Raw genomic sequence first — 19,478 nt, forward strand, 5'->3', positions numbered from 1 at the left:
CTTTGTGTCAAACAGATGCTTCTGACGTCTAAACTATAAGTCTGACCACTTTCAAACCTGTATCAATGGATTTGCAATGAAATTTCCTACTAATATATGATTTTTAATGTTAGATTTGGCCAAAGTCATGGGATTTATGAGGAGATTTCACAAAAAGCATAATCTAAAATCCTGCTCTCCAACTGCTCCTGGTGATGTCACTCCCTCAGTGCTGTGAAACATTCCGCAATACACACTCATTATAAAATCACAGGAGGAGCAAGAAAAGACTTTAAAACTCACACTCTAATATCTCAAAAACAGTAAAAGATAGAAAATACATGTAAATTCAAGATTTGTAGGTCAAAGCATTGTGACTCATTTAAAGTTCAAATGAAGTTTGTATTCAAAACTATGTGGAAGCAGTAAATGATCAAAAAGGTGTGGGTTCGCTCACACTCTCCATTCAAATATATGAGTATTTTTCTGTGTCCAGGTGCAGTTACTTATTGTCTCTACACACCTGACAGTACACATTTCAATCAAACTTTCAAAATAAAAGCACACCACACTTGTAAGAAATATCCCTCATTTTTAAAAAGCAAAATGATCTGATCCCAACGGGCCAGAGTGTGAGGTCCTGACCAACGCTGTTTGCAGCTTTAATTTTTTATTGAAATTACTCAGAAAATGAACTGATAGAACATCTGTGGTTTTAGAGTGGTGAAGGCAGTAAGCAACCTTTATTAGGCAGGATGTGGTTTTCAAAGACAATATAAAGCCTGAATGCAACAGATATTGTTCTTGTGAGAAAGTGTGATATTTACTCTTTTCAGACTTTTGGGTTGGGGTTAACAGCAGTTACCAGTTTACCACTGGATGCAGAAAAAAAACTACCAGGAAAGGATGTCATCTCTCTCCTTCCTGCTTTGCCATATTCATTGAATTAAACAAAAAAAATGCAAACAATTAAAGGTATCCAGACATTCAGCAGGTACAGGGTCAGAATATATGCTGCTAAAAACCACTGGTTTTCCATGTTTTACCCCATTAAATACAAATTTTATGGACTTTATAGACTTTGGACTTTTATAGACTTTTATAGATTTTATAGACTCATTGTTCATTTCCAAATTAGACAAGACAAGGCAAGGTAAGGCAAGTTTATTTGTATAGCACATTTCAACAACAAGTTCAAAGTGCTTTACAAAGAGAATAAAAGGCATCAAAACAGAATATAAAAGCAATAGAAGTAAAACGAACAATTAAAAACAATGAAAAAGTGTTAAATTTGAAGATAAAAAGAAGCTAAAAGGGAATAAGACAGATAAAACAAGAGAATAAAAGTTACAGTGCAGTGTAAAATATTAACCCTCAAATTTGGTTCGATAAAAGGCAGAAAAGTCTTCAGCTGTGATTTAAAACTGAGATTTGCAGCAGACCTGCAGTTTTCTGGGAGTTTGTTCCAGATATGTGGAGCATAAAAATTGAACGCTGCTTCTCCATGTTTAGTTTTTACTCTGGGGACAGAAAGCAGACCTGTCCCAGACAACCTGAGAGGTTTAGTGGTTCATAATGTAGCAGCAGATCAGAGATGTATTTTGGCCCTAAACCATTCAGTGCTTTATAAACCAACAGCAGTATATGTAAAAAGGAGCAAAATCATTTCTCATTAAAACAATGTTTTATAATTTTAAGATTAAATGCAGGTCTCTTCCTGTCATGACAGTTTTAGAATCATTTTATTAACACAATGTTTACACAGGCTGCATAGCAAAAGCAGCACAGTCACACAATAAAGCAACACAATACAATACACAATCACTGTGGTTACATGCATAAAACAAGGGAAAATACTTGAAAGTTTAAAGTATATGGCTGGCAGTTTTCTATATCTTTCTTAATGTCAATAAATCTCCCAGGTTTGATTCCTAACTGAAGCATGTATGTAGCAAGCAAAGCAAAAAAAAACTACTACTACATATGTTTTTTGGACTTTTTTGCTTTCCACTCTTGATTACATGCATATTAAAACACAGGACAGTTGTCAGCGTGCGCGCCACAGTGATGTCTGCATGACGCATATATTCGTTATTTGAGTGCACACGACTCACATTAGTGGAGAAGTAAGGAGTGCACGTGTTCACGATAACAGAACGTTGTTTGTACAGTTTTACTCTTTGATGAAATGGGTTCGATGTAGAAGAGAAAAACTGAAACTGGTGTCAATCCTATTGACGTTAGAATCATACTTCAAAAAAGAGATGTAGTATCTGTAGTATTGATACTTTGGGAACGCAGTCCTGTTACCAGAGCTTCACTAGATTGTTGTGCTACATATCACAACCTTTGGACTTTGTGCTAAAAGACACTGTTCTGTTATGAGTTACTTTACCTAACTCTGTTAAGGAAAATATCATTTTGTAATTAGATGTATTTGTCATTGTCCATGAATCAAACAGCATTATCAATAGCTAACTTTTTTTTTACTGGGATGCTGCGGTTATGGTTAAAATAATTATTAAACCAAGCTAAAACATTCAAAACTTAAAAGACATCTAACTGTGTAAATGAGTGAGAAGATAATAGAAGTACTTGTAAAGTACTTAAGTACTTGGTATATAGTATTTGGCTTATTCACACACGCTAGACATTTACTTTTGCTTTTTTGTTAGTGTCTCTTTGTTCTAATAGACAATAAGAGTAAAGAGTCCAAACAGCAAAGGGATCACATTCAGTTTGACAGACCAGGCTGAGTTACAGAAGCTGCTTTCACAACATTTTGGTTCATGAAGGAATTGAGAAGGTTTTCTACAGAGGTTTGCAGAGACACAGCCAAAGAGACGAGTTGTGTTGCCTGAGTCATCTCCCACTGTGGATGACAAAATCATTGTTAGACCACAGTTTTTAAAGTTTTTCAAATTGAAGGAGCAGGAAATTGACACTTTAAAAGGCAACAATAATGTGTTTTGAGGCACAAAATGATCATGAGGACTCACCAGTCACATTCATGCAGCGGTCCTGCACTCCCACACACTGAAGTGTCTTGTTACACACAGCAGAAGATGGATCATCACAGGTGAAACACTGCAGGTTGTTTTTCTTCTGATCACCAGGGTCTGAAACAGAACAGGACACATGGCAAAAGCTTTTCAAGACGCAAAGTGACAACAGAACTCGTGCCATTTAGTTATTGTTCTTTACTGTAACCAACGTTAGACTGATACTACATGTGAATGTGATTTTGTGTGTTTAAAAAGGGAAACCTTTCTCTTTACTTACGAGGAATGTTCCGATAGTTGCAGCCATCTGTGTTGCACACACGAATGAATTTAGTTGTGGCTCCAAAACCAACATTGTGTGAAAGGTTGTGGTCTCCTACACCATAAAGGGAGGACGGCACACACCCCCTATTTGTGAAATGTTTGACCTCGCCATTCTTAATTACTGTAAAGAGAAACACAAATCGAACACTGTAATTCAAAAATGTAAAACTAAATAAGTGAATGACATTAAGAAAAAATTGTTTTCAAAACTTTGTACAGATACCTTGTGTGGCAACAATTGCACACAGCTCAGCAGATTTACAGAGTTTGGGGTAACTCTCAGTCCTTGCACTAATCCAACACCAAAGAGCTTCAGCTGCAATTTATGAAATAAAAGAAGGTGAGTTGAACAATTAGCATGAATCCTGTTTGTCATATTAACATTGATACAGTATGCAAAGTTAATCTGATGAGAGTCAAATAAATTGTTATCGTTAAAAATTGTTGTCGTTAAATTTGCTTTCTGCAAATGTTTACCAGCAATGTTGTTGTTGTTTTTTTTTGTGCCACACAGATCCTATAGGGGGTTAGTGAGTTTGAGAAGTTTAGAGAAAGATTATAATTTTATTTCAATATTGAAAATATTTTTGAAAACAAAACCACATAAGCATGTTCTGTTTTCAAGTCTGTCTTGGCGTTTATATGATTTAACCAAGTTGATATTTGTAACTTTTTGTAACTTGATAACTTGATGGTACTTTAGTGTTTGTCACTTATACGTATACTAATGTTGTGTTCAATCAAATTCTTTCTATAATTTTTATGTTCCTCTCCTATGACTATAAATTCTGCCAGTTACCAACCTGCATACAGAACCTACAAGCTAGCTGACAGTTATGCAGAACAATGTGGTTTAGATCTGATTCATTCATCTCTCCCTCGTCCTTCTCTTGATCTAACAACATGTGAGGGAGGTGTGTGTGGAGCCAACAGTCCTCTGCAGATCTGCTCTAACTTCCGTTTCACTGTGACTTCAAGAGTGAGTGAGGTTACCTGTGCTGGAGAGTGTCCAGATGAGAGTGAGATACAGGATCAGCTTCATCATAGTGAACCTGTGTTAAAAAAGAGGAAGTTACTGGACACACTTTAATAACAAAGGGACTGTATTATTTCACTTTCAAAGCAGCAAAATGAATCCACTTTCTTGCTGTACACAGCTGCAATACACAGTTCAACAAGCTACCAACTCCTCCACTATATATATATATATATATATATATATATATCTGTTGACCTTCAGACATAAGTTTGAGATATAGTTTTGAATATCTCAAACTTATGTCTGAAGTTACTGTGAGTCCAGACGAGCGTTTCTCAACAGGGTATTCAGAGAATGTCAGGGGCGTTATCTATATATACAGTCAATGGTCGAGGGTCACAGGAAGCAATATTTTTGAAAGGGGGGCGTTGAGGTGTTCTTGGGGGGCGTTTGTGTGTGTCTGTTTTTAATATTAGTTTAGTCCTACATTTGAATGCATATGTTCACAATTTTATTATTAGACTTCAAGGTTTTCCTATATTTGTTCACAGCACTGTCAAGTCTATTTTCCTTCATTTTACATACGTAACTACAGTCAAATTTTGTGTATTGGGCTCTGAGCGCTTCGAAAACGCGGGTGACCTACGCTCAACACTGCACCCGAACGCCTCCTGTGTAGAAAAACGGAGAGACTGCTGAGGCTCTGCCGCATTTTGATTCAACCCACACACCAGAACAAAACTTTGGCATTGTACGTTTCTGCAAACCACAGATACGTTAAATGTCTACGTTTCAATGCTGGCCATTATCAGTTGAATAATGATGGTTAAGGTCTGGCTAGGTTTATGCATAAAAACCACTTGGGTTAGGGAAAGATCGTGGTTTGGGTTCAAATAAAAAATAAAATAAAAATGACTGCAAATGTCCTGATGTCTCGCTAAAAACATCCGGTCTTGTCGATTGAAACGGGAAGCGGGCTTGGTTTCGAGGTAGTCTCAAACCGCGCTCTCTGCTGCTGTCCAACTTTCTTCCAACAAATTTCCCAACCACCCACCAACCCTTCCTCCTCCTCCTCCTCCTCCTAATATGAAAGTCAGCTCATATAGATGTCATGTGAAGTACGTCAATTTAGAAATGTTAATATGCTACGTATTACACATGTTGAAACGTAGATATTCAACGTTTCTGTGGTTTGCAGAAACGTAAAATGCCAACGTTTTATTCTGGTAACCAGGCTGTTTGCTGTCATTTATGGTCGTGCTAGCTTCTCTGTCCTCTCCTCTGCTCTATTTGATTTGTGTTTAGCTTAATTTGTAATGTGTATTAAAATTCCTGTTAACTGAGCTACTGGCTGAAACAGCCCCTCCTCTCAACCAGCAGCAGAGGGAAGAGGAGGAGGAGGAGGAGGAGGACAGGATGATGTCTGTGTTCTTCATTCTTTCTAAATTTCACTCAGTCTTTTAATTTCAGAAATACCATTTACTTTTACTGACATTTTTAATTGCTTTTAAGTGAGATATCATTGAATTTATAAAGTGACTTTGCTGATGTAAGAAAGTATATTTTGTCATATTTAAAATATAAATCTATTCTAATCCTGTTCTGAATTTGTTCTTTTTTTTTAAAATAATAATTCAAAAAACCTCAATTGTTTAGTAATGAAAGAGAACTGATAAGAGTATTGATAAACACTCTTATTTCTTTCTTCTGGCGTTTCATTCATTCCACCAATGCAGTCAACAAAGCAACATAACACATCACTATAACTACCATCTCTACTGTTAACAGATCATTTTTACACACGCTGACACAAACATGGTGAAAACTGTGGGTTACGTTACCTTTTAGATGCTGAAAATAATCGGAATCAAGCTGATGAGTGAAGGTGAAATTAATCAGCAGCTTCAACCAGGAAACCAAGCAGAAGAACAATAAACATGTAACATGACGGTATAGTCTGAATTGTGTCTTTTATTCCAACAAGGAAATAAAAAAGTGCTGAGATGGCATTAATGCAGTCTGTTGTATCTTAAATAAAATAAATAAATTGTTTGTGGACATGATATAATAAGAAGAATTAGAAGAATTAGAAGAATTAGAAGAAGAAGAAGAATTAGAAGAAGAATTAGAAGAAGAATTAGAAGAAGAAGAAGAAGAAGAAGAAGAAGAAGAAGAAGAAGAAGCCAATGTTTTGTGATTATTATTTTTTATGGCACATAGTGCATTTTTTAAATACATATCGTAATAACAATAGTCCAAAAATGTGTGAAAATGCATAGTTTTTATTTAGATAACGTCAAATGTTCTTGATAGATAGCCTTTGAACTGGTTATTTTATTTGACCGTCTCTGCCAGACTGCTGCAGGTCTAATTATTTAATCAACTGGATAGCATCATAAAACAACAACAATCATATCAGAAAAATGGCGCAGAACAAGAAAAGATGCTGCCACTGAACCGGATACTTTAGCTATGAATACATATCCTTCTGCTTTTTTCCCAGTAGCCTCAGACTTTTTCCTTATAAGAATGCTTCTTGTTTGGCACCAAATTACCGCTTTCTGATTGGTTGCTGTTTGTGATCAATAACGAGGCCTAATTAAAGTTTGAATGTCAAATTCCAAACTGTTGCATTTGTTTAACATTCACATCATTTCTATTCACATTCATTCTAGGAAACTGATGATAATGATATTCCAACTGTCCGGTTGAATCAAATCTGTTATTTGGCCTCTAATGACTTATTTTAATGATATAACACAGAATAATAATCAACATTAATATTCAGCGGAGACAATTAACCTACATTTTAATTGATGAGGGGCAGTAAGGGACTGTCTATTATTTATGAGAGGGAGGGGGTGGTGCAAAATTAGGGAGGCACATCAAATATTTTTTTAAGCACTGGGGAAGGATTTATGATTTTTATTTTGGCTTAGGGGAGGGACAAACACCTTTAAATGGTTGCATTTTGTATTTATTTTAAATACGTTTTTTTCTTTTCAAAATAGGTGTTCTACCACTGTATGGTGACCAGACTCACAAAACATTTCTGGAGAAATAAACCCTATAAACCTGCCTATTCAGTTTGTGTTAAAATGTGAAGGGTTAAATCAAAGAAGCCCCTTTTATCAGCTTATCTGAATTTTGCGCCTCCACAGTTGCTGGAAAGAAAATGCTGCTTTCAGCTCTGTGATTGGTGGTCCAGCTATAATTTTACAGATAGCTGCTGGCCTGTGTGTGGTGAGTGTGCTTGGTGAATATGAGCCCACTAATTTTGGTGTAAATTTAAACCAGAGGTAATCTAAATTTCACTTGGAGTATGTTGTTTTCCAGTTGAAGAGAAGCATTGCTGTAACTTTCAAGTTATTGAAAGGAAAGAGAGCGTGAAATTTAAAAGGAGACTAAATATGATTTCATTGTTTATTTGGTAAATTGTACAAAAGTAAAAAATCGTCTGGTGACCCAAAAACAACCTGCTGCTGGTGCTCAGTGTAACAACAGCTCGTATCCAGCTTACATCTCGTTTGTCTTTATATTTTATATTTAATTTATATCGTTTATATTTTCTCTTTGATTCTCTTGTTTTTACTGCTACTAAAAAGCTGTTTTAATGGGTTTTTTGCTGTGTCGTGCTTCAAATTTATGGGGAATATTTTTTTGTTTTACATGCTTTTTATTTTATTTTGTTTCATTTTGTGTATGCAGCCAAATATTGTTCAAATATCCAGAACTTTATTTTTAATCCCAAAGTTTAAAATCAAATGTCAGACTGAATCTTGTATAAAATGACACAAAAGACATGCGCTGTGGTAGCTCAGTAAACCAACTGAAAATAAATGTCATGTTTATTGCTACAGCATTTATATCTGTTCTGTAAATGAACGAGTTTTGAACTTTGTAAACTATGTAGAGACACACACAGACATGCAGCCTATTCCACTGTCAAACAGAGACAGATTTTTCTTTTTAGATTGCTGTGGCAATATGTATTAAATGTTAATCGTTAGATTTGTCCAACACATCTAGTCTGATCTAATTAATGTCCTCTAGTGAAGCTGGAAGTTGTGCAGCTGTTTGTTGTGTTTAATACTTTGGATTTTGTCGAGCAAGTTGTTGAATAGCTCTGGAATTTTAAATTAAAGGCAAACTGTGAGGGATTTTCCTAAAAAACACAGTTTGCCTTTAAGTCATTATTTGTGTTAATTTATCATTTAAGTATCTTGGTGTTTCCTTGATCTTTTCTTTTAACTCCTAATGTAGCCTACTCCTATTCTAACATGGTGTTATTATGGGAAAAGATCCAATGTATTTAATAAATTATTAATTATCGACCGATGATCAATTGTTAACACGACTGACTATCGATTAAAGAAACTGCTTACTTACATCACAGCTAAGCTTTCCTGTCTCAGATAGAGAATTGACAGAGTTGCTCTTAATCTATTAAGATGAAAATTGTTTATATGTTTGGTGTTATATGTGCTGATTACATAATCTATAAAAAAATCTATGAAATGTTATTGGTACCAAATCCAGCTCATAAACACAAAACATACTTGTAGATAAAAACACACGTGAAATACTTATTTATATCGGAAATAGAAAGGACATTTAAATCACAGAGAAGCGGGTCTAAGTGTTAAATCTGACTTCTTAATGTAGTTGGATTGTATCAACTTTGTGGGACAGGATGGAAAAAGCTGATTTCAACAAAACAAAGCTGAATGTGACTAAACTATGTTTATTAAACGAGTCTGAGACAGACTACAGGAAAGACCAGAATGTGCATTCGATCGAAGAAAAATGTATGATTGCTGCAAGCTGCTGCAGCAATGTTATTTTTATTGTAGCGACACCTATGGGTGAAATTGCATCAGATTATAAATCCTTGTTCAGTGTCCCTGTCTGTGCAGCTTTCCCAAATTAGGTTGCAATTGGATGATGCATTCAAGTTATTTCAGTTATGCAATCATATATATCAAGCATCTTTGACTATCTTGAAAAGCAATAAAATACAAATGAAAAGTATTATTATTATTATTATTATTATTATTATTATTATTATTACATGCATACAAAGCTATGGTAACCAATGGAAGGAGGTATTCAAAAACAAACACTTGCAGCAATCACACAGATAAACAAAAACTACAATTATTCTAAAATTAAATCATGCAATTATGTTTATGCAATTAATATCTTCAACATCACAAACAGTGAAATAACAAATACAGAGTGGACTAAAAGTTCAATGTGTTCAGCAACTTACTGCTCAGTTTGTCTCTGATCAGGACGGAAGGAAGAGTTCTGCTTCAGTTCCCTCTGCTGCTCCTTATTTATGGTGTGTATACAGTGTGTACACACCCACACACACACCCACACACACACACCTACATGGGCGTGGCTTCACCTTGTGCAAAAACTTACCTCTGCTCTTCCTCTTTGGCTCAAAAACACAAGAGGAAGTTTTGTGACCTGAAACAGACCCTGCAAACCTGAAAGTGAAAATAAATAAACTTCCTTCATGCAGAATTTATAATGCCCCCCCCCAAAAAAAAAAAAAAAATTTGATTGTGCAAAATCTAATTTTATCTGAACATGTTGTTCTCTTCATTTAAAATGTATATTTTCAATCCAGCCTCCTGTTGATTAAGCAGAGGAAGTTATTCTGGATAATCCACAGAAAACACTGTGAACTTCCTTCTACCAAAGAAATGTATGTTTTTTATTGTATTGACATTTATCATGATCACAGCAGCCCAGTCACCAGAATAAAATGTTGATGTTGTATGTTTCTGTGAACCACAGATACATGAATCTCTATGTTTTATTACATATCATGTCAACATTTCTACAATACGTATCATAGGGAAAGTGACGTAGTTCAGATGATCTATAAGAGCTGACTTTGATATGTTGAGGAGGAACGTTGGGTGGTGGTTAGATAGTTAATTAGATAGCAGAAAGATGCAAAAGCAGCAGAGAGCATTGTTTGAGACCACTTCCAGACCACTGTTACACAGAACATTTTTACTGTGGCGTCAAGTTGGGACACTTTTACTGGACATTTTGCACCCGTTTTCCTGGTGACCATACTGGGTATTTTAACAACACATGATCTTTCCCTAAACCTAACCAAGTCAAACACTGGAATAAAGATTACCAGTTAGAGTGGGTTTCTAAATAAACCATTATATTCCCCCCTACTGACAGATCATCTCAGTGTATCTCATCATTTCTCACTCCAAAAAGATCTGGACCAAAATACCATGCACTGTCTACCAAAATGTATAAGTTATCATATTAGATCATTTCCTGATGATTTCTTGATATCCTGTTCTTCCAGTCTGTGTTGAGGTTTTTATTATTTAACCTCAACCATCATCTTTCCATCTGAATCCCTCAATATAACTTTAACTGTGTTACTATAAAAAGATTAATCAAGCTTTAGTTGACATGAAATGGTATAACAAACAAAAGATTAATGATGATGATGAACCTGAACTTGAACAAAAGTCAGCAGCTGGCAGACAAACAGCAGAGGTAAAATATTAGGAGATTTAAGTACCTGACATGACAGGTACCTGCAGAAATGCTGTTTTAAGAGTGAGTGAGGTTACCCGTGCTGGAGAGTGTCCAGATGAGAGTGAGAGACAAGATCAACTTCGTCATGATGAGTAAATCTGCAGATTACAGGAAATATTTTATAGTATTATTATAGTGAACCTGTATTTAAGAGGGTGTGACTGGACACTTGAGTACCAAGGGCATTTTTTCATTTCATTCAAACCAGCAAAATTAATGAACTTTCTTGCTGTAAACAGCTGCAATACACAGTTCAACAAGCCATCAACTCCTTGTCTTTTCCACCTGCAGTAATGTCTGGATGAATACATACAGTTGTATGTAAACACAGCCTCTCTAGGATATGAAAAAAAAAAAACAATATTTTCTGCAAACATTAATGCATAGTTACTTTTTGTGACATAAATTGAAAAAATAAAATAAAAACATTTGTGGCATTTGCAAAAGTTTGGGCACCATAAGAGCTCTGAATTCTCAGATTATTTTTACAAGGTCTCAGATCTTAATCAGCACATTAGACCTGAGCTATGTCAACAATTATCATTAGGAAATGTCAGCTGGTGTTTCAAAGCTTAACAAATAATCTGAGTCTTCAAATCTTGTGTGAACACTCAGCAACCATGGGTTCCTCTATGCAGATGTGTAAGACTGAAAATTAAAGTTATTGATGCCCACAATGCAAAAGCAGGCTACAAAAAATATAATGTTAATTATATCACTATAATTTCTTTAAAAAAAAAAAAACAATATTTTGAAAAATTGGAAAATTAAAAATGGTCAAATAAATGACACTGTACAAAAAACACAATAAAACAGCTGGTTAGAATTTGTATTCCAGAGCTATTCAACGGTAAATTACTTCACGACTTTTAAGCTACTGTAAATTAGCACAGTAAGTTGTATAATTTTGGGGAAAAAATATTATGACAATATTTTTTTAAAAATCCAGTTCCATAACAAATTTAAATTAAAGCTGCAAGCAGCGTTGGTCGGGACCTCGCGCTCTGGCCCGTTGGGATCAGATCATTTTGCTTTTTAAAAATGAGGGATATTTCTTACAAGTGTGGTGTGCTTTTATTTTGAAAGTTTGCTTGATATGTGTACTGTCAGGTGTGTAGAGACAATAAGTAACTGCAGCTGGACACAGAAAAATACTCATATTTGAATTGAGAGTGTGAGCGAACCCACACTTTTTTGATCATTTACTGCTTCCAGATTTACTGCTAGATACAAACTTCATTTGAACTTTAAATGAGTCACAAGACTTTGACCTACAAATCTTGAATTTACATGTGTTTTCTATCTTTCATTCCTTTTGAGATATAGTAGAGTACAAAGTTTTTAACAACTTTTTTAGTACAGTGCCATAAGTCATGTATTAAAGTTTGAAGCCGATACCATTAACGCCCTCGGAGGAGATAGCGTTTGTTCGGGGGCCACCAATGACGTCTCAACCTCTTCACTGTTGTTTCACAGCCCAAGGACACAGTTTCACTTCTCTACATGATACTGACAACATACTTTAATAAACTTACATGTCCACAGGTACTGTGAGTCCACACTTTAGACAGTAATGACTGTAAGTAAAAATGAAATAAAAAAGGTATAAAAAAAAGTTCTGTTTTGAAGTTCTTCAAAATATGGGCCAAAGCTGATGAACAAGACATTCAAATCTTTTCATTGTTGGATAGTTTCTATTCTTGGAATTAAATGTCACTTTAATTTTAAAAATTTTATCTAAAACATCATTGTTCTTTGAAAATTGGTCAGTGTAAAGAAAAGTAAAAACACACAAATTTCCCACAAGCATTCCACATCTGTGTGGATGCAGATTAAAGAATATGTACAGATTTTTTTCAGGACATGAATATCAATACAATGTTACAACAAATGCTCAGTTGGAGTGCAGTAAATGTTTATAATCGGCTCTTAGTCTTGCAGGTTAGCCAGAAACTCCTCTACGTCTCCACACATCTGGTGTCTGTTTCTTTCTCTAATCCTCTCCAGAGTTCTGATGCTGTTCTCATGATGGGGAGATTGTTGTGTGTCTCTGCTGCCATCATGTGATATTTTATTGACATGTCGTTCTCCTTTCTAATGAAGTGTAAATATTTGGCATAGAAGTTGTAATGTATCTGTCCGTCTGTAAGTTCCAGATCACTTTCTAGCAGTTCCTGGTAAATCCGTTCAGTTTCAGCCTGGCTGTGATTCAAATGTGTGTGTATGTTTGCAATTTTATTTATTTTAAATCGAAGAATGAGGGTAAAGAGAGATCACGTCTTTATGGAGACTGGTTGCTCTGTCTATCATGCTTTTCTTCAGGAGATTGTCCTTGTGAGAATAAATCATCCACTGCATGTTACTAACTTGGCTTCTTCCCCGGAGTTTTTTGTGCTTTCTCATCTCTGCTGTTATTGTTATGATTGTTGTTATTCTAACCCATTCTAGGCTCACAAATACAACTACATAAGCTCAACCCTGATCCTCAGGCAGCTACTGATGGGGGGGGCATTTATTCACTGTAAACCAGTGAGGAAGCTCTAACCGCCGTACCCCAACACTACCAGCCCCCCTCGACGAAACCCAACGGGGAACCACTCCTACAGATAATGCACGCACAGGTGAATTAAAACTTACCTTCCTATGCCTCAGCGAATATCCACAGTTTAAAGATGACGGTTGCAGGACGAAAAACACTTCCCTTCAATCACAAACCAGAAAAAATGCGTTTCCAAACTCAACGCCTCCGGTGCGTTCCCCAGAGCGCAACAAACTTACCATATAAGGCTACCTACGTAACAGCCACCAGAGGGAAACCCCCACACATGACGTCACCTTCGCATGAGAGCATGAGAGTCTCAACCTCAATCCTATTAAAGGCGTTTCCCCACGCGCAGCCAAACTAACCAGACTGGCACGTGCTCCATGCAAATAAAGCTGCTCAACTAAACCTAAACCTAAAAAAAGTATCAGAGACTAATTCACTTAGAAAAAAGAAGGAAAAAAATCCACAAAAACTCCTGGCTTTCTACTCACAACAACGAGCCCCCAATTGTTATGACCGGCTCGCAGGCCACAACAAAGGAGGGAGACGCACGCCCAAACTCAGCAATAATAAACTGAAACGTATTAAAGTAAATAACAGTAATCGCAATGGGGTGTTGAAGCCAAGGACCTGCAAACACATAGACACAAACCACAAGACCAAAGGCAACAGAGGCAACAGGCTCTGGGGCTGTCACAGTATATCATCACATATTGCAAACAACATATATTGCAAACAATATTAAATTAGTATTGGATTTATTAGATTATAATGAACCTGTTAATAACAGTTTCATTCTGTTTCTTGATTTTTATAAAGCTTTTGATTCGCTGACGGTTTTATTTTGAAAGCCCTTAAAAAAAACAAAACTGTCAGAACCCTATATGAAGTTTATAGACTTATAAACAAAGTTCGGGAACCAAAGACCACGCCTTGTACGCAACCCATTTCCGCACCACAGGGTATTTAGACACACCATATCCGCTCCTCTCCCCTTTGTCTGAGCTTGCAAGCACCCTGTGACACACCAGCATCTAAACTAAAAAAACATTCTTACTCACATCATGGACCTCGAACTGCTCCTCAACGCATCGGACGAGGACTTGTTCGACGTCCCGGAGTCCCCCGGCGTCCGATCTTTCCGGCAGCCTCGCCTGCGCTCATCGGTTTCCCTCATCCCGGCCTCTCGGCCCTCATCCTCCGTCGACGACAGTATCGTCGAGCCCTCGCTCCCCAGCGGCTCCAGGGGAAGGTCCCGTACTCGGCGTCCGAAGGAAGCTACTCATTCCCGACACTCACTCCAGCCTCGCTCGAGATCCCAGAGCCCGCCCAAGAGGAGCAGCCACCGCGCGTAGCGCTCTCCTCGCCACCGGCATACCAACCGCTCCTCGGCCCCAAACATGTCCGAGTCATTTCCTCAGCCAAAATAACATTCCCTTCCACCACACCGACAACAAGGCAAGACTGTTTCAATTATACACAAACACCCTGCAGGACAGCACTCTCTCCCGTCCATCTTCCCACGATCTTCCGGGTTCCCGGCGTCGCACACGCGACATTGATCTCGCTCAACTCATTCACCCTACATCAATTAATCCTCACATCCCCAGGGAACTGCTCACCTCATTCGGCCCCTTGGAACTTAAACAGCCACTTCCTGCTCGCTCCAAGGACCTCACAGTCGCCGAGTTCGCTTTTGCGTTCTCATTGTATAGAGACATAATTTGTTCAGCCTTCCCCGACCGCAGGTCCAAGCTCGATGATTATCGAGCTCGATGGTTGTCCAAGGCGGACATCACAAGTGCTTTCAAAGTCCTCCCCATCCACCCCGACTATTGGCACCTCTTCGGGGTCTCCTGGAAGGGCGCATACTATTTTGCCATGCGTCTAACCTTCGGCTGCAAGAGCAGCCTAAAAATTTTCGACTCATTGTCCGAAGCCCTCTGCTGGATTCTTTCCAACAATTATAAACTCCCGTAAGTCAACCACCTACTTGATGACTTCCTCACGGTCACGCCACCGTCTTCGCCCCCGTCATACGGTCTTACCACAATGATTTCCGCATTCACTGATCTCGGCGTTCCACTGTCTCCAAAGAAAACAGAAGGCCCAAGCACATCCTTGGAATTCCTCGGCATCACCCTCAACTCCATTACACTCCAAGCATCTCTGCCTACTGAGAAACTCCACCGCATTTCTCTACTCATTCAAAACTTTCTCATGGCCAACACATGCACCAAACGTCAATTACTCTCTCTGCTGGGCCATTTCAACTACGCCACCCGCATCATCCCTCAGGGCCGATCTTTCTTGTCACACCTTCTCTCCATAGCCACCGCCGTCCCATCCATCCACGACCACGTCACGCTAGACAGCGCATGCAAGATGGAACTAAAAATGTGGCACCAGTTCCTCTCTTCCTGGAACGGCATCTCCTTCTTTTACGACAACCACGTTACAGACGCCAATGACATCCAGCTATACACCGACGCCGCCCCTTCAGTCGGCTTTGGTGGTTACTATTGCGGCAGATGGTTCTCTGCCGAATGGCCACCCGACTTCTCTTCCCTGGCCCCTTCCTCCACCATTTCGGAAATGTACCCGATTGTCATTGCTGCCATTCTTTGGGGGCATGAATGGTTCAAAAAGACCATCGCCATCCACTCTGACAACAGCACCGTCGTCGACATCCTCAACAAAGGCCGGTCACACAATCTGGACATCATGCAGTTCGTGCGCAAGCTCACATTGGTTTCAGCCCAGCACCAGTTCATCATCCGAGCACTCCACATTCCAGGCCACAAAAACGCAATCGCTGATTCACTCTCTTGTTTCCTGTTTCAGAAATTCAGACAACTAGCTCCAGCCTCCAACCCTCTTCCAACTCCAGTCCCACCGTTTTCAGCCACAATCTACAACTGAACCCACAACTGGAACAACTGGTCACCACTTCACGGGACAACATCATCAACAGCGTCGCCCCTCGAACACTATCTTCATACCTCACCGGCTGGACTTCCTTTAAAACCTTTCACGTCCCCCACGGACTCCCATTCCCTTCACTGGACATTCTTACCCTCTCCTGCTCCATTACATTCTCCCACACTCAACTCAAGATCAAGTCTTCCACTATACAGACCTACCTCAGTGGAATCAATTTCTTTGTTAAATTGATTTCCGGAGCACCATGCCCAGCCTTGTCCCACTCTCATATTAATATGCTAATTAAAGGTCTCCGCAAGGCGGAACCGCACCCCGCACCAAAACGTTCACCCCTCACGTCGGACCTTCTGGCCCGATGCATTCACACACTCCGCACAGGCTACTTGTCTCCCCACATAGACAAAACCCTGGAGTCCATGTTTTTACTAGCCTTTTTTGGCTTCCTACGCTGCTCAGAAATCACAGCTCCTTCCTACTCCTTTGATCCATCACTACACGCCACATTGTCCGGCATCTCCTTCCACTCTTCAGACACACTCATCTACCACCTCAAACGCAGCAAGACCAACCAGTCGGGTCAACCTCAACCCATCTACCTTTTCCGCCTAGATTCATACATAAGTCCTTACGAACCCATCCACGAGTACATCAACACAAGACTAGCCAACCGAGCTTCCCCTCAAGACCCTCTGTTCATCACGGAAACGGGAAGGGTAGCAACACGTTTTTGGTTCCATCACCACATGCGCTCAGTGCTTGCCAGATCCGGAATACCCCCAGACCAGTTCTCAGGACACTCATTCCGCATTGGAGCCGCCTCCACCGCCTCTAGACAAGGCATTCCCGACAACGTCATCAAAATCCTTGGCCGTTGGTCATCCCCCGCCTATCATACCTACATCCATCACGACCTGGATAACATTAAGAAATCCCATTCTCGCCTCTCTGGTTGAAGTCTCTTTGGGGGCCTCGTACAGATGCCAGATCATCAAGACAGCACCCCCACCCTGAGTCTCAACCCCCTGTTCCCACTTACCTCCCCGACGTCGACGCCTCTCTTCCTTTCATCTATCACTCTCCTATCCACTCCCTCCTTCCCCTCTTTCCCGCCTGCTCTTCTTTCTCCCCATCCCTCGACCCTCATCCCCTCGACCCCTACCCCCTCCTCCCGCATCCCACGACCTTGACCCTCACCCCCGCATCCTCACACCTCCGACCCTCTCCCTTCCCCCATCCATCCTTCTCTCTCCAACCATCCCTCTAACTATCCTTCCTCCTTTTCACCCGGCTCTTCCATCACACTCCCAATAAACCATTAAATCCATATTCTAGAAGGAGTGGTCTTGGTTAGTGAAATTTATATTCAGTACCTGCTTGTGTGTGCATGTGCATGTGTGTGTCTGTCTTTGTGTGTGTGTGCGTGTGTGTCTAGTATGTTGAACTCTGCTGTCACCTGCTGATTAACAAAAAAAATTACTTGAATATCAGATTTTACTTTGTGCATGCTTTGTATTTTTACTACTCTCTGAGCAGTGATGGAAGAAGTACTCAGATCCTTTACTGCAGTAAAAGTACCGACACAGCAATGTAAAAATACTCCATTACAAGTAAAGTAAAGACAGACTCTTAAATGGACACAGACGATCCACAAAAAACTGGACTTATTAGTATCACTACACAAAGAGATTAAAGACATACGCAATAGCCTGGAGTTTGCCCACCACAACATCGTCACACTACAAAAAACCAACCAGGACTTACAAACTACCGTTAAAACTCTCGACGAACAAATACATGCCATCTCCAAAGAAAACAAGACTCTGAAAGAAACTATGTTGGATTTGCAAACCCGTTCTATGCACGACAATCTCATCCTCTCTGGCATCTCCGAACAAACACCCAACAACCCAGAAAACCTCAAAAAACTTCATGAAAACTCAACTGAAAATCCCCCCCGACACTGTACAAAACATCACTTTCCACAGAGTACACCGCCTAGGAAAACCATCAACCAAAGGACCCCGGCCCAACACTTCAAACAAAAAGAACTGGTCAGAGGCAGAGGAAGGGAACTCAAAGGAACATCATTTAGACTCAATGAGCAATATCCACATGAAATAAACGAACGCCGGAAAGTACTGTACCCCATTCTCAAAGAAAACAGACAAAACAACAGACGTGCATCAATCATAGTGGACAAACTGTTTATCGACAGACAATTATTTCGCAACTCCAAAATCACACCATGGCTCTTCTGAACAAACCGTAATAGACTCATACATCTAACTGTAACAACCCTGATTATCTGACCGAAAGCCTCACTCCCGACATCGCTCCTCTGTAATGAGGAAACCGCCAGCGTTACCCTACAGAGGAGTAAAAAATCTACCTCTCTGTCGTAATTTTCATTTGTGTGTGTGTGTGTGTGTTAATGTTTACATGTTATGTTGTTGTCACCATTCACCGTTATGTCTAGTTCTGTGTCTAGTCACATGTACAGACAGTCTAAGGCAGTTATAGCAACCAGCTCGAAACTCAACTCCCCCCACCCTGCTCCTCCCCCCTTCTCCACCGGCTTCTTCTTTATGTTTCATTCAAAACAAGATAAACCAAACACATAACCATGCAGACACTCAACCTGGTAACGTGGAATGTACGTGGCTTTCGTACACAGACTAAAAGAATCAAAATCATCAATCATCTCATAAAATTAAAGGCTGATATATGTTTTATGCAAGAAACCCACCTTAGAAACTCTGAATTAGAATATATTAGACTCAAACAATTTGATAAAATATTCTCATCCACACTCAACACAAAACAAAGAGGAGTTTCGATCTTAGTCAATAAAAACATCCCATTCATCCATAACTCATCCATTATTGACCCACAAGGAAGATTTATCATTGTTGATGCATCTATTAATCAGACAACATTCACATTTGCAAACATTTACGGCCCTAACAATGATGACCCATCCTTTTTCCATAATTTGTTCTCCTTATTATACAATTCAGCAAACATCATAATAGCCGGAGATTTCAACACTGTTATCAATCCTACAACCGATGGCTCTAGCACACCCGGTAACACAAGAAGCTGGCACTCAACTGAAGTA

The 19,478-nt window shown here is 39.1% G+C and overlaps 1 protein-coding gene across 1 annotated transcript; it reads right to left on the reverse strand.

The window, feature by feature from the left end:
• Positions 1-1,644: 1,644 nt before the first annotated feature.
• On the reverse strand, positions 1,645-15,439 carry LOC121899935 (urokinase plasminogen activator surface receptor-like). The gene is made up of 7 exons (XM_042415716.1): positions 14,479-15,439; positions 10,908-10,970; positions 4,299-4,357; positions 3,529-3,621; positions 3,262-3,426; positions 2,979-3,098; positions 1,645-2,851 (listed from the first exon to the last, which is right to left on the reverse strand). Exons 1-7 carry the CDS (start codon positions 14,592-14,594, stop codon positions 2,667-2,669), a joined length of 801 nt encoding a protein of 266 aa, XP_042271650.1. The 5' UTR covers positions 14,595-15,439; the 3' UTR covers positions 1,645-2,666.
• Between the last annotated feature and the right edge of the window lie 4,039 nt (positions 15,440-19,478).

Source organism: Thunnus maccoyii, chromosome 7, assembly GCF_910596095.1.
Source record: "Thunnus maccoyii chromosome 7, fThuMac1.1, whole genome shotgun sequence".
In the NCBI taxonomy this organism is placed as follows: domain Eukaryota; kingdom Metazoa; phylum Chordata; class Actinopteri; order Scombriformes; family Scombridae; genus Thunnus; species Thunnus maccoyii.